General features: G+C 37.6%; 1 protein-coding gene across 3 annotated transcripts in view; it reads right to left on the minus strand.

Moving 5' to 3' along the window:
* Positions 1 to 1684: 1684 nt before the first annotated feature.
* CACNA1S (calcium voltage-gated channel subunit alpha1 S) overlaps positions 1685 to 16678 on the minus strand; it is a 74816-nt gene continuing 59822 nt past the window's right edge. For 2 of the 3 annotated variants that reach the window (XM_070941448.1, XM_070941449.1), the window contains exons 35-44: positions 14914 to 15010; positions 14408 to 14510; positions 12161 to 12262; positions 11846 to 11970; positions 10680 to 10808; positions 8596 to 8804; positions 7229 to 7296; positions 6833 to 6936; positions 5915 to 6034; positions 1686 to 2398 (exon numbers count right to left, since the gene is read on the minus strand). In XM_070941448.1, coding sequence (XP_070797549.1) covers positions 2237 to 2398; positions 5915 to 6034; positions 6833 to 6936; positions 7229 to 7296; positions 8596 to 8804; positions 10680 to 10808; positions 11846 to 11970; positions 12161 to 12262; positions 14408 to 14510; positions 14914 to 15010 — 1219 coding nt within the window. In that variant the 3' untranslated portion in view covers positions 1686 to 2236. Of the gene's footprint in view, positions 2399 to 5914; positions 6035 to 6832; positions 6937 to 7228; positions 7297 to 8595; positions 8805 to 10679; positions 10809 to 11845; positions 11971 to 12160; positions 12263 to 14407; positions 14511 to 14913; positions 15011 to 16678 lie in introns of all 3 variants that reach the window. The other variant, XM_070941447.1, reaches the window with a different exon arrangement.

Consider the following 16678-nt stretch of genomic DNA (forward strand, 5'->3'; position numbering starts at 1 on the left):
ACAGTAGTGTAGAAAATCAAAAGTCAGTCCAAAGAAAAGTAAGACCGACTTTTAGAAATGTATCAAATGTAAGGAGTCATGACGATACAGAGCAATTTGGGTTGAGCCCCACCAAAGACCACTTCCTTTAGAAACAAAAAAAAATATGTTTACATATTGTACTTAAGTCATAGAAACCTATCAGTGATTGTATCACTGTTAATTCACAATTGATATAAGAGAATATTTGTAGCCCAGGGTTGAGCTGTAACAAGCCATGATGAACTCAACACGACAGCATAAACATCATGATACTATAATGCAAATGGCATGATTATGTATTGATGCCACAACTGACAGAAATCCATAAACCATGTCATTTGCATATTTGTAATTTGCCCCAACGTTAAACATCTGTGCCAAGATACAGAACCTCTCCTCCCTATCAGGCTGAAATAACCTCTCCCATCTGTCTTGAGGAATGCCTACTTCTGCTAGTATGTTAACCCAGATATTGTCATGGACCAAATTTAATTCTTTACTGACAAATAAAAAGTGGCATAAATCAGATGGGTAACACTGAATATAGTGATGAGCATTTTTAAATGTATTTTCAGGCCTTCTTGCTTATCCCCATCTGACCCCAATCCCTAATGAGCCTTAAAAAAACCCAACCTTGAAACTGCTATTAGAAAAAGCAAGCAGAAATACACTTTCCTGAAAACAAGCAGACTTATGAGCAAGTCCTGCAATTATTTGTAAGGTGCCTGGAGTCACTGAGAGTGAGCTGGGCAACCATATAAATTGACTTAAATAAATATTTGGTCGTCTTTACATTATTTATTCTTAGATTATTCCTGTGTTCTTCTTTAACTTTTTGCCTGGTGAAAAACAATGATGGTATAAAAGAAGAACAGAATTACAATAAGACAAAAGGGCAATAATGGTACAAGCCCAGCAGTGAGGCCTCTGCATGCATTTTAGAAACTGGCCTGTGGCAATAAAACAGCAAAGCAACTCCTGTTACTGAGGTCCCTTCTAGCCAAGTTCTTCCCTTTGTAACTCTAATTTATAATTAAATGCTTTGACATGGAAATGATTCCTTGGACAGCTGGAGAGATGGTTGCGTATTGCTCCAGGGTTTCCAGTAGCTCAAGCAGACTGTAATCAGAGTTTGGCCTCCAGAGAGAAAAGGATTTGCTTTAACAACCCAACCCCCTTTTTCATAAGCATCCCTTTATCCATTCTCCTTTTACGAGTTAACAAATAAAAACCCAGAGAGCAGCTAGGCTCTGTTGATTCAATACCTCTCCTGGGATGCATAATTTCTCATTTGAATATCTATTAACCTTGAGAGGAAACCTGTTCTGGAAGACGCTGGCTGCAGGGTTCGGATCCTTAATATATAAAGGAGGTGAAGATGAAGGTGGCAGGTGCACTGGACAGAAAGCTACAGCTAAGCAATAGCTTCGGCTGCCTTGTAAAAGGATTTAGCTATTTTTGGCTGCTTTTATAGCAGAGGTGCTAACTGATGAGAAAAAAAGGATATTGGCTTTCACTGTACATATATTTTGTTAATGGCTTTATAACAGCTTGGAGATTTAATATAAATAAGCAGTAAAAATCTTCTTCCCTATGTTGGATTGTATGAATGAATGTCTATAACACCATTTTTCTAAAAAACAAACAAACTGATCAGTATCTCACTGTTTGTAACAGCCGTGTATAATTTTTATGTGTAAACTGCATTCAAATCTTTTGAAGTTTAAAATATATCAATGAAAATTCAAATGTATAAAGAAAACCATTGGGGGACTTTCTGTTTATTAAAAGTGTTAGTTTTTAATCATTTTTGTTTTTTTCTCCAGATTCTTCAATATAATTTAAAGGCATTTTTCAGAATCCTTGCCAAACTGCCAACGGGAAGAAGTGTTACAATACTTTGGAACTATGTAATAATCCATCTAAATTACAGGCTATAGATGTTATGAGACCTGGATGAGCAAGAGATTCTCTTTTCACCTGTGCAAATCTCTATAGGAATCCATTCCTAAAATCTCTTCTAAGGCAGCCAAAAAAACCCGCCCCCTTTTCCATCTGCCATCTCTTCTGCTTGCCTATCAGGCTGGAAATCAATCAGGCCACCATGAGCAGATTGTGTAGCGCTTTCATGATAATCATCCAAAAACACAAAAGTGGCTACCGCTATAGAGCAATACTGTCAAGAAAACAATGGAACGGCCATGTTATAGGCCCTTTACAGAGATGAAGCTGAGCTCTTCCGTCTCTCCAACAGCATGGCAGCCGTGTCTTCCACATCTGTCAGTTCAGCTTGGAAGGCTGCAACCATCTCATCTCTTGTCAGCTTCAGAAAAGAATCATCTTTAGCTAGGAAACAAAGTCCCTCAGAGGCCAATGCCTGCATTGAAGAGAGGGAAAAAGATTAGCTGGGTATTGTCCAAGCCTTTGGGAAAAATAAAATTTGCCTTAAGGATTAAATCAAATACCTAACTCAATTTTGTACCTCAGTGATACTTAAAGTTCTGGATTAATAGCAATAGCACTTAGATTTATACTATAACACTTTACAGTGCTTTACAGCCCTCTCTAAGCGGTTTACAGAGTCAGCATATTGCCCACAACAATATGGGTCCTCATTTTACCGATCTCGGAAGGGTAGAAGGCTGAGTCAGCCTTGAGCCTGGTGAGATTTGAACTGCCAAACTGCAGGCAGCCGGCAGTCAGCAGAAGTAGCCTGCAGTACTGCACTCTAACCACTGTGCCACCATGGTTCATGAATGAGAATGGCCTGTATCTTCTCAGGTATTTCAAAGTATCCTACCGTTGGAAAGTATTTTTGAGATCATCTAAAGGTAGTCCTCACTTAACAAAAGCAGTTAGGATCAGTAACTCAATGGCTAAGCAATGTAGTTGTAAAGCATATCACGTGACATGCCTACTTACAACAGCAGTGGTGGCAGTTCCGGTTGCCATTGTTAAGCGAATCCCATGCAATCATTAGGCCCAGTCATGACTTCCTGCCCATTGATTTTGCTTTTTGGAAGCTAGCACTAAAGATCGCAAATGATGATCACTTGACTGGAAAACTGTGGCTGTCAAAATTGCAAGCCAATTAACAAGAGTTTGAATCACAATCATGACTGCCGGGATTATAGCCACAACTATAAAGAATGGTTGTAAATACATTCAACGCTGTTGTAACCTGCAACGTGATTTAACATCATTGAAAAAGTGGTTGTTAAATGAGGACTATCTACAAATCAAATGTTCCCCCATGCAGGGATCTGCAACTTCAGCATTTACTAATAAGCATTTACTAATACTAATCATTTTTTTTCTGTGGGCACTCTGGCACACATGAAAAATGAAATTCTGTTGCCTCCTCTCAAAAGTGTACATGCATATAATACACATATAGATATGCTATATACCAGTGGTGGATTGCCCCAGGTTCGGACCGGTTCACAAGAACCAGTAGTAAAACTGGTGGGAGGCTCCGCCCACTGACCCGGACGTCGTCATAGGCGATCTGCGCATGCGCAGAAGAGCGCGTGTGCGAGCGAAGCAAGCGTGCGAGCGTGGGCACAATGCAAACCAGTAGTAAAGGTAAGTAGAACCCACACCTGCTATATACATACATATGTATACACAGTCTAACATATAAATATATATAAAATTAGTCACTGTCCATTTTGAATAGATAGCAGAAAGAGGAAGTCTGAGAGTTCACAAGGTTGATACTGTATGTTATTAATACTGTAATATTATTCTAAGTCTTAATTTGATCTCTTGAGTTCACTACAATGCCTGTGTTAATAATGTTAAGCCCCCCCCACCAAAGGCATACTATTATGCATTAATATGATGTGTAAATCAAATTTGCATCTCTACTAGCAAAATTGAGTGGGAAGTGAAAGAAAAAGAGACAACCAATACTGGCTTACAAAAAGGGCAAATTTTACATTAAACCAGTGTTTTTCAAACCTGGCAACTTAAAAATGTGTGGATTTCAACCCCCAAAATTCCCCAGGCAGCATGCCCCTTCAACTCCCAGAATTCCCCCCCCCCCGGTAGTACTTCACAATAACCATGAAAGGCTGAATGTTTTCCTGTGACAAGGAAGAATTCTTTGTTATGGATTAGAAAAAAATCGAGAGCAATGGCAGATTACAACAGTCCTTTTTTATCGATTTTAAAAATATAGAAAAGCCTTATGAGAGAAATATTTCAAAATCCAACTTCTTTTTTTTTTTTTTTTACAATCTGAGGCATCTGTACCTCCATTCCCTAAAGGAAGATTTTTTTTTTGTCATATATTTCAGAAATCAATTAAATGCCACCACAGTAACTCATGAGATTTATAACTAAGGCAGCATATACCCCAGCAGCCATTTTATGGATAAGACCACTCCCCAGGCCAGGCAGAAGGATAAATCAACTCCCAACCCGGTTCTGTTCATTTATTAAAGAATTCAGCAGCACTAAATCAGAAACGGTCAGTTTCAGTTCAAAATAAAACATAGATTTCATTTAGTAAAATATATCAGGAATCTTATCCTTTAAGGATCGTTTCAGGGTGGTTTTCCCTGGGACTCATAGTGGAGTCCAACCTTGACTTTTAATCAACCTTTTGAAGGGAAACCAAATTCATACAACATAGTTTCCTTAGGTATTTGGAAAGCTTCCAGGAAATTTCAATCAATATCTTGGCTAGGTTGAACCTCCAGGTAATTCCTATAATACCTATTAAGGAGGCTGTGCAGTATTTCAGATTCAGTTCAAGGCGGATGATTCAGAATACATGACTGCAGCACCACATCACATAAGTGCAGCAGAGTCTCTTTTACAGTGGCCACACAATCCAGGGGGAAAAGTTGTTAGGCTTTTAATGAGTCCTAGAGAGCTGCTGCATACATGCTCACATTCTGAAACACTCCTTCCAATCAAACCAGCTCTGAAACCCTGCACAATACTACTGTTTAGCATAAGACTGAGTCATAGAAGAACCTATCTGGAATATGGTCACTTTGATATGGACATGCCTATTCATGCCTGCTCATAATCTTTGTCTAGACTAGTGTTTCTCAACCTCAATAGAATTAGAATAGAATAGAATAGAATAGAATAGAATAGAATAGAATAGAATAGAATAGAATAGAATAGAATAGAATAGAATAGAATAGAACAACAGAATAGAATTCTTTATTTAATTCAGCAACTTTAAGATGTGTGTAATGTCTGGGGAATTTTAGGAGTTGAAGTCCATTCAAATTAAGAAACACTGGTCTAAAGACTGGTCAAGCAAATGGGGAAGAAAAGTCTGGCTCTCAAATTATGTTCTTGAAAAAAGAAAAACACACCAGCTTCCCCTGCTAACAGTTTATGCTTAATGAAGCAACTTTTGCATATTAAAATTCCATAATTTTAACAGATTATTTCATAAATCCTATGCAATTTCCCCACTCAATGCCTTTGAATATAAGCATGAGCCTGGATTTTTTAATCCAACTCTCTCTGCTCTTGAATAAAACGTATTTGAGGTTTTGTAAGGCATAACAATCTACCTAAAATAATCTACCTTGATTATTTAAAAAAAATAATCAAGGTAGAGCTGCTTTAAAATTATTGACCTTTTAAGCCAATCCTACCTCATTTATCATTTCATTCACCCTAAACTAGATCCCAGCTACTGTGATTCATACATAATAGTTTATATCTTAGTCCTTATTCAGAGTCAGGCACTGCAGTTTGTCAGTGTTTAAAGTCTGGGTGAACTTAACTAGTTATGGTTTATTTAATAAGCAATAGATAAGCAAAGTGTGACTTACTGTAATGCACGAACCCAATCATTATATTCATATTCCCTGTATATCCTGGACATTATACAGACCCCAATTATCAGTATTTGACGTACCTCTTGAAGAAATTGAAGAGTGGCTGGGGTACGGGCTTCTGGATTCTTTGAAGTGCTTTCTTCACTGTTACTTGTAGATGGTGAAACTTCACCATGATCTGTATCTTGACTGACAATGTTCTTAAGAAATTGTAGATTTAAAAAAATGAAACTATCTGAATGGAAATTCTTTGACTTCACTGCCAAAATTTAAGAAAAACCCTGAAAAATGCAAGGTGTAACCATTCCCCCACCCTTTTAAATGTGACATTGCAGTTCAACTTGCTGCATTAGAAACATATGCAAAATATATATGGGAAAAAATACTTTGTTTATACTTCCCAGATACATACATAAATATTCTGAGCTTATGCTTCTTTTACTGTTCAATGCAACAGAAAAATATCTTGTTATAACAGTCTAAATTCTTATTTTTAGCTACTCCATCAATATTTTTATTAGTTTTCTCCCATTATCTTTCATAGTTTCAGTTTTATATGGTGAAACATTGCTTTTTTGCTACTCAGAAATGAAATTTCCCTAAGTCAGATGAAAAACTGAAAATTATGGGCAATTCAGAATGTCTGTTTAAGGGGTAATATTACGTTACTCTTTAATTAACAGTAAGCAATGAAGTGAACTAAATCTGCAAATAGGAAACTTTAATAGGTATTATAAGGAACATTTTGCTAAAAGAAGCTTTATAGCACCTAAGTTATAGAGAAGTAATAGTAGGTAATACAATACTATATAAATTGTATTACTTTCTCCTAATTGTGAAAAAGTTATACCTGAGCAAAGTAAAAATATTCTAGCGAGGTAACTACTCACATATCCATTATGGTCAATTGCTGATAGAATTGTAAGTCTCTTTTCTAGTCAAATGTGGATAAGTTAATCAAGTGTGAATAAATTTAAACAATCTGAGTTTACATTTACCTGCCGAGTGGAAAATTGTCGTTCTGAAGAGCACCTGACATTGTTTGCTGATAATTTGCTCATTTTGTCTTGCTGCTTTTCATTTTGAATAGAACATTGCTTGACTGGGGGAAAGTGGGAAACAAAAAAATAATAATGATGTAATGATAATAGGGATACATAGCTGAACTATAAGTAAATGACATAATGTTTTTACTAGGCTAATAGCTCTTGATCTAGACATATGTAAATATATACATTACGCAATCCTTTTGTTAGAGCAACAATTATCTCCCAGCCCTAAAGACAAGAGAATTTGAGACTAATCCTGTAGTGGAAATCTCCTGGTTTGGGCAGTCTTGCATCATTTGGACAAGAAAGAGTGTATCAGACAGAAGGAAGGTTGGCAGAACTCACTGAGGTGAGATGAATGAGGAGATGGTGGTACCATCTTCTGGTCGTTCAATTCATTCTCATATGTCATCCTGTGAAGCAAAACACTGATGATTAAATCCTAGTACCCTATCCAAATCAACTAATTAGTGTTCATTTGATAATGCTTTTAAGTATATGTAATACAAGCATTTTAAGTAATGCTTTTTAAACGTAACAAACTATCCTGGTATACTGGAAAACTATTCTGGGATACTGATCAGATCAGTGGTGGGTTTCAAATTTTTTTACTACCGGATCTATGGGTGTGGCTTGGTGGGCGTGGAATGGCCTGGTGGGCTTGGCAGGGGAAGGTTACTGCAAAATTCCCATTTCCTCCCGATCAGCTGGAACTTAGGAGGCAGAGAATAGATGGGGGCGGGGCCAGTCAGGATTTTTACTACCGGTTCTCCGAACTACTCAAAATTTCCGCTACTGGTTCTCCAGAACTGGTCAGTACCTGCTGAAACCCACCTCTGAATCAGATACTGATGATCTTTTCCATTTTATCATTTGTTTTCTTGTATATCTGTGTATATTTAACATAATTGATGCAATACTGTAAGTTGCCCATTTGTGATTTACCAGTTTACAAAATATGATGGTGCCTTAAAATCTGATTACCAAAGACTGACTATGAATGGTTGAATTCAGGTAAAACCATGGTAAGAACTGCACAATCATATGACATCAGTTTACATCTATGTATACTGAACTAAAATAGTTGTTTTAATTCTACAATAATTTCTACAGTCTGAAAAAGTATTTTTGGAATGCTTTTGTTGTTTCTTTTGGCTTTAATAATACAATAATAATTTGAAATCATCAGCAGTTTTGGCCACTTCATTGCTAATCCCAATTTCAAATAATAAATAAAGCAATAGTGTCAGAAGAGATCTTTCTGTTCCTTTTGTTTCCAGAACTATCTATATTTCCTACTTCGTGTTCTTTAATTAATTACTGGTCCCTAATAGGAATTGTCCTAATGGAGTTTGGCCATAAATCTTTGGTGAAGAACTTTAGTCCTTGTAACCAGCCGCTGGAACATATGCAGACTCCAAAGACAGAGAGAGCATTAAGCTAATCGACCTATAATGCCTGGAAATGATTCCTGGGAATATTGGTTAAGGCAGCCTGATTTATATCTTTTGTAGTAAATGCAGAATCCTTTTCATAAAACATTATTTTTCTTTTACACAATGTGTTGGGCTGCTGTACGGTTTGGAAAAGGACTCCTTTAAAATTCCAGATCCCACCTAATTATTTATACCAAAGTATTATTCTGAAATGAATGTTACTATTCAATCCTGATCCTAACTGTTCCCATTTTTTATCGCAATTTTAGTTCTTACCGTATTGTTGCATTGTTGTTAGCATTACTGTTGCTGTTGTTCACATTGGTGCCTCTTGCAGGTGGAAAGTCCTCAATGAATACTGGGGAATCTAATTCTTCGCTACTCATCTCGGTGAACTGCAGAGGTCTTTGGTTTGCCATGTGTGGTGGAAGTGGGCTGCTGGGTTCGATGAAGTTCTCAACCTGGCCAAACAAGCCCCCTGTTCTCTGAATTTAATGGAGAAAGAGAAAAATTGGCCACCTTCTTTTTCCTAAAGCCATTTTGTGTTTCAGCAGCGGAAAACTGAAGAAGCTAAAACTGAAGAAGCTCAAGAAGTCACACTTCTGGTAAGCTAAGGATCAAGCTACACATTATATTAAAGGTGTTTAATATACTATATATATAAGAGTTAAACAAGTTTAACAAGTTTAACTCTTTCCCCTCACACCATTTTACTGCCTGAAAGTTTAATTTATCAATTTAAAATTATTATTTGTGATGAATAATTTTCATGAGTAGTAACGGAGAACCATTTTGAGCAAAAGTGTAGAAGAGGGATTCCAGGTGTACCTTCCAGCTTGCTGAACTTTTGAAGAGTCATGGCCACTTTTAAATATGCTTCTTGGATTTATTTATTTTTTTAGCATAGTACAAAATTCGTTGAGATTCACAAATTATGTATAATTTTTTTCCTATCACTTTGTATGCATCTATTGTTGGGCTCAACAAGAAACAACTTCCATGGTATATTTAAAATTATTAAAAGAAAAGTTGCTTGTTTATACCTGCTTCACAATTGTTTGATCAAGAATCAATTTCACAGAGCACAGCTTGGGATGGATTAAATATTATATTTACTACTTGAAGTATTTTCTTTTTGCCTATTTCTGAGAAACGATGTAGTGCTGTGATAGGTGAGTAGCCTTACAGGGAGACACGGGTTTAAATTTTACACTCTGAAGCTTCTTGGAACTTTCATTTAGCCAATATAGAAAAACTATATTTAGAGCAGAGACCAAATGAGTATGAAAAGTGCAAATAAAGAATTTAGCAGCAATAGTTAACTTCACACTAAGATCCCTGTCAACTTTTTAAAGAAAATGGAAAAATTCTCCAACTTTAATATGAGTGATTGAGCAAAGTGAGTTTCAGAATTTGCAGAATCACCCTTACCCTCCTTTAAGTCTGTATCAGATCTTTCAAGATATAGGATTGGATGACGACGACTTTAAATTATGCAATTGCATCCAGAGCGGAGGAAGATATGTTATCTTAGGAGATAAAATTGAAGTAAACAATTTGTTAAATTTCTTTATGATTTTGTGTGGCTTTTTTATAGTCTCATCAGCTAAGTTTTCTAGGTGATCTACAAAGCTTAGGAATCAATAAAAATAGAATTATATAATCAAAACTTCAATATCAATATGACCAGTCCAGTAGGGGCTTATGAAGAATTTATTCAGGTATCTCTGATGGTCCTCCTGAATTGCAAATTGTGCTGCTAATAAAATATAATGGCAGTACTTTAATATTCATTTAAATTTATGTCAGGATTTTCTTTCTTAATCATATTTTATGAAAATGAAGTTGATGCAGAAAAATGGTGTTTTTTAAATTAGCTTTAAAGAAGGATGTGCATGTATGCATCCATACATAGGAAGTGTGCACGTTAGGTAGGTTTACTAAATCTCTGTTGTGTACTGATAAGTATGCATGCATCTGATCATTTTGCAAAAAGATATTCGTTTAGCTCAGAAGGAATGCTTACAACATGAAACCCTCTCATCTCTATTCTTCAGAATGATGAATGCATTTTTTAACAGGAATTTTAAAAACCACCAGTAGTAATTTAGAAATAAAGAGGAGAGCAAAAGCCCTTCTGTCCTTTATAATTCTGATACTTATAACAAAGGAAACTGTATATGTTCTGGGCAATGAATGATTTTAATGTGGGGAGGAAGGCAAAAGTGAAAGAGGGAATGATCTGTAAGAAAGCATAGGTCACAACAGCAAATTTGTAGATAGAAGGGACCTTTTTAATTAAAGAATAGATCTGTTTTTATATCTGCCATACACTTAATACCTTCTGTACGTATACTCACCCTGTAGATGCCTTCTTCCATTGCTGCCTCCACCATGGCTCTTTCAAGTTCCTCCTCTGCAGTCAGATCCCCAGAGATTGCTCTTTTGATCTCAGGAGCAGTTTCCTCTTCAATGGTCCTTAAGCCAGCCTTGTGAGAAGTGAGGTGGAATCCTTTAGCATTGGAAGGGGCCATTCATACCAAAATGGGAAAGGGATGGAGCAGATACTATATATCCTCCAAGAATTATTAACTTTCTCCTCTCAACCTTATTCTCCATATCACCTCTGAATTGGACAAATGTAATGCAACCAGTGTGTTGCTGCTGATTTTGAACATGACTCAACAAGATAGAAAGCAATTGGGGTAGAAAGCAGTAATTCAACTGCTGACAGGACAATCACACCACTGCAAAATACACCAATTCTTGGCTCTAAACCCAGTTGTGTTGGTCATTATTTTTAAGGCTCTTTACAATGTAGCATGATGTCTGAAATACTATTTCTTTGCTGCTGTCTGTTTTTTTTTTTCCTGGTTTTCTGGATTCCCAATAGCTATACACAGTCCCATTGCATTATTTATATGAGTTAAGGGATAATATGAGTTGATATCTAAGCATCTAGGTTGCTTAATCGTGCTCTAAATCAATTGCTAAGTATGCCAAAAACAAATTCTAGAACTTCTTTAAAGACAGATTGGCTTTATACATAATCATCAATCAAAACTTTGGAGTAAAGTGAAATTGTTTTATAGCTTATTCCTTCTCCATGTAGGTGATAGGGAATGAAGAATAAATGATAACTAACACTTTGCTCAGATTTGCATAGACTCACACATACTATATAGTACATGTTGCATAAAGGAAGGTCAATTTCAGACCAGAGCAAACATATAGTGTTGAAGAAAGACTTGAATTATAAGCAGTTAAAGAAAATAAGATTGTTTGATAAGAAATAATAATACATTTCTCAAATATATTAGTACATAGCTCTTAAAAGATCCCCAAAACATATATGCTAAGAATCCACATAATTCATGCACATATCCTAGGATAACAAATTTAAGCCCAGTGCCAGAACAGAGAAACTTTCACTGGCCCTCACTCCACTGTAGGTTGAAATATTTCTGCTTCTTAAGAAGTTATGAAAATATGCATGCAGCATTTCTCTCATCAGTTTCCCATTTACCTGGATTTCAACAGCATTTTTCTTAGGTCGATATCCGTAATATTCTTCCTGGCGCTTAATGAATTTTCTGAAGTGCTCTTGGATGAGGAAAGTAGCATAAAACCTTCCCACAGTAACTTCATCATCTAGAAGAATATATACAAATTAAGGCATTGTAATTATGCAAGAAATGCACAGTATGTATGAATTCATGTACCAAGCTATTTTCTAAACATTAAATTTGATGAGAATTTATAAGTAGATCAGTCAAAAGCTTCTTCACAAGCACTAGAAATTGAAATGAAGATCAAAAGTCTTGATAGTCTGAGGACTCACCTCCAATTGGTGGAATGACTTGATCTAAAAGCTTCATGCTGGTTCTCTTCCAGATTTTTTTAATAATCATCCTCAGCTCTTCATTGGCTTTCTCAAAGTTGCCTGCAAAGCACCCATCATACAAAACGATTTATACCAGTACATAACTTAATATTCAGAGTTCAATTGTAGCTTAACCAAATCAAACCAGAATAACAGAATAACAGTTGGAAGGAACCTTGTAGATCAGCTAGTCCAACCCCGCGCCCAAGCAGGAGACCCTACACCATGATAAATAGAGCTTGAAAAACCTTGAACAAAAACTCTATAATTCTGTATGTATATGTGCTAGAATTACATGACTCAAACAGAATTACATGATTCAAAATGCAGATAAAGTCTCAAAGTCCTTTATCATTTATTTATTTATTTTATTTTATTTATTTTATGCAATTTATATGCCACCCTATCTCCGAGGACTCAAGGCGGCTCACAACGGTAAAATGCGTAATTCCTTATTAAAACGATATAAAATTAAAACCCAATTAAAACAGTTTAAAATTCATTAAAAACCCCCCATCAGTCCAGGCTACGGAACAACCAGGTCTTCAACTCGCAGCGGAACGAGCGAAGATCAGGGGCCATCCAGAGCTCCAACGGAAGTTGGCTCCAGAGGGTGGGTGCGCCCACAGAGAAAGCTTTCCCCCGGGGTTCGCCAGCCGACACTGTCTGGCTGACTGCACCCTAAGGAGGTCCTGTCTGTGGGAATGCACTGGGCGATTGGGGATTGTCACTGGCTGCAGGGGGTCCGACAAATATCCTGGGCCTAGGCCATGAAGGGCTTTATAGGTGATAACCAGCACCTTGAACCTCACCCGAAGGGCAACCGGTAACCAATGCAGGCCATGCAGGAGGGGTGTAACATGGGAGTGTCGGGACGCTCCCATCACAACCCGCGCGGCCGTATTCTGCACCAGCTGAAGACTTCGAGTGGTTTTCAAGGGCAGCACTAGGTAGAGACCGTTGCAGTAATCAAGACGGGAGGTGACCAGCGCATGAGTAACGGTGCGTAGGTCATCTTGGTCCAAGTAAGGGCACAACTGTCGCACAAGGCGAACCTGGGCAAATGCCCCCCTGGTCACGGTTGTCACATGGTCTTCCAGAGACAACCATAAATCCAGGAGGACCCCCAAGTTGCGAGCCCTATCCACAGGGGGTAACACCTCACCCCCGATGGTCAACGATGGAACATCTCGATCGGAACAAGATGCCGGTACCCACAGCCACTCGGTCTTGGCAGGGTTGAGTCGAAGCCTGTTCCTCCCCATCCAGGTCCGTACCGCTTCCAGGCAACGGGACATCACGTCAAGGGCATCACTGGGCTGGTTTGGGGTGGATATAAAAAGCTGGGTATCATCAGCATACTGATGATACCGCGCCCAAAACCACGGATGAACTTCCCAAGTGGCTTCATATAGATGTTGAACAGGAGAGGCGAGAGGACTGACCCCTGGGGTAGCCCACAAGTGAGGGGCCTCATAGCCGACCTCTGCCCCCCTGCCAACACCGCTTGCGTACGGCCCGAGAGATAGGAGGAGAACCACTGTAAAACGGTGCCTCCGTTTTCATGGCTAACTCTGGTTAGCCTCCATTATCATGGCTAACTCTTGGTTTGTATTTACCAATTATGAATATCCAAACCTCGGTTTATGGAAGCATTGGAAACAAAGTGCCCCTGTATCTTCTCTGCCACTAGCGTGTGGCTCTTTCATGATTGATTTTGTATCAAATGTCTTCATTTATCTAAATTTAGAGGCCACCCAACTTCCAATGGCATTGGGTGTCTTATTTTACTTAAATAAGGCTACAACTAAAGATCAATTTAAATAGGATGGTTCAAATCTTCTATAATCCCAGTCATGGATGAACTTGCTAGTGTTTGTTTTTTGCTCAGGTTCTTTAAAGCCCTAGAGCTCTAGGAGCAGTGTGTTGGCACAGATCCCTACTGAAACTACTTATTGTAATTTACGACAGATGAAGTCTTGACTCGTTGAGGTCTTGTGATTAAATGCACTAGAAAGGTATTAATTATTATTGATTTATAGCATCTACTGTTGGCCTTATGTAATTGTGCAGTAATGGATTTTAGTGTCAGCTATTTTTCTATTGGTATATAAGGTGATTAATGTTCTTTCCCATTCATGAAATAATAACTAGAGAATGCAGTGAAATTATTCATGACATAACATTGGCAGTTTCCACTCTTACCTTCTGTCTTGATCTTGAGAGCAGTTCTCACCAGAGCAAAGAGTGTGGCATTGAAAGTAACTGTGCCATCACTGTTCAGTGGCATATTCATGCCCACTAGGCGCTGTAAACACACAAAAATATATGCCAGAAAGACAAAACATGATGGTTGGATTTACATATACTGTAGTACTATTTCACAATTGGATTTGTTTTTAATTCACTCACAAAACATGGTTTAAAAAAATCCTAGTTTTGTATGATATGTGATTTCAGCCTTTACATATACAAACACATTTTAGTAGTCTGGGTCAGTCATCAGGACCAAAGGTTCTGTCTTCCGAGCTTTCGGACTGGTGCTGGAGCACATCTTCATTTTAATATTCATTACTTATTTGACACTAAGAAACAGGATGGAGCAACAGTCTTTTCTATGGGGACTATAGTGCCATTTTGGGTAATAGAACAGAAATGAGATGGGGGTCTACATAGCACCAATAAGGAAACATTGTCTGTTAGCCAATTACCTTGCAAGCCACACGGTGTGGACAAAATTTCCCAAATCCCAGGGGAGGCTGGATTCGTCTCAACAGAGTTACCACATCTAGATGCTTAATTCGGCCCCTGAGGTAATACAAAACATAGTCATATTTTATACATCTGATGCAAAAATAGAACTTTGATCCCTAATTCAGAAGGCAGAGGCCACAATTTAATGTCCCTTTGGCATTTTTTTTAATCAAAGTGAATCAGCACACATTTTGGTTTTATGTTTTTGATCAGTTAGCATTGTCCATGACCTGCAGCATGTGTCATAAAGCATTCCTAGAAGAAGCTGGTAATTTTCCCTGTGGAGCAAATCAAAACTGGGAAATTAGCTATACAAACTCCAAGAATCTCTCAATTCCTTTCAAGCCTTGCAGATTGACATTCATTACAAATCTGATTGTGACATGCAAATAAAACAATATAAGGAGATTGAGAAAGGTCATTATTTGGTTCATACATCCCACAAAGCCATAACATGGTTTGTTTGGGTCAGTATTTAATGCAGACCTAGTTATTACAGACCAGAGTTTATGGCTTGCATATGGTACAAATCAATCAAATAGTGATTTGGCCAGTAAATCATGGCTAAACAAGGCATACTTTAGCGTAATATGTTGCCCCACTCAGTGTCTTCATATCACTGACAAAACAAGAGTTTGAAATCTTAACTTTCAATGCAAGATGACAACTAACCCCAGTTTCCTTACAAGACTGACTAACATAAAGAAAAGTCAGACAATCCCACTAAGGGATGAGTATTGGGAGTAGTAGTAACAGCCTTCTGTTTTTTCCTCTACAGAGGACAGATTTATACAGTCGGGCTTTTACACTAGCTTGTTGTATTAGTTATAATGGAAGTCACAATCCCATGTTGAAAGTAGTTAAGCTATTTAAGATACAGATTTGGGGGAGGACAATCTCTTTATGCCTTAAACAGTAAAACGTTTTCAGCACTCTGGGCACTGTATCATAAACACATGTTTTTTTGGTGATATAAAAATATAACTTATGAAAGATAACTCTTAAGAAGAACTATTTATCAAAGGATATTGAACACCTATAAGTCTTTGAATGGTCCTTGATGATATTTATTCTTGGAAAATCCATTTTTACACCTATGCAGCAAAGTAATAATCGGGACTTCCTCTGTTTCCAGAACAGCTAGTCATTCTAAATTTATTATTCAATATCTTTAAAACATTGATTAGCAAAGTTGTTGGTGAACAAATGGATGCTCCATTCATTTTTAACAGGAAAACAACAGAAGAGAATATATGTAGCTCATGATTGAACTGTGGAGTCCTTGGTGTACTTTAAGCTTTTTTTATTAAAAATATCAAGAAAGAAACAAAAAGACCAGAGCACATTCTTTCCGGCAGCCTATATCCAGAGAAGCAGGGATTAACTGCAGAGAAACAATCAAGCAGAAAACAATAACCTAATCAAGGAACAATCAAGGAGAAAAGCCTACTCCCATCATCAGTGGCAAGGCAAATAAACAGGTATCAAACCTCACACTCACTAACACTGATGATTACCTAGTTGGGTAATAAAATGTCTGCAAGCGAACAACCAAGCTCAGAGAGCACCAAGGACTCCACAATTTAATAGGAAACTTTAGAGCACAGGTGTCAAACTCGCAACGTCACGTAGTCATGTGATCACGACTTTTCCCCCCTTCGCTAAACTGGGGGAAATTCAGCAGGTTCTGACAGTTCTGGAAAACTGGTGGTGGAGATTTTG

Source organism: Pituophis catenifer, unplaced genomic scaffold (assembly GCF_029215685.1).
Source record: "Pituophis catenifer annectens isolate HBS135680 unplaced genomic scaffold, rPitCat1.0.hap2 SCAF_3, whole genome shotgun sequence".
Classification (NCBI taxonomy): domain Eukaryota; kingdom Metazoa; phylum Chordata; class Lepidosauria; order Squamata; family Colubridae; genus Pituophis; species Pituophis catenifer.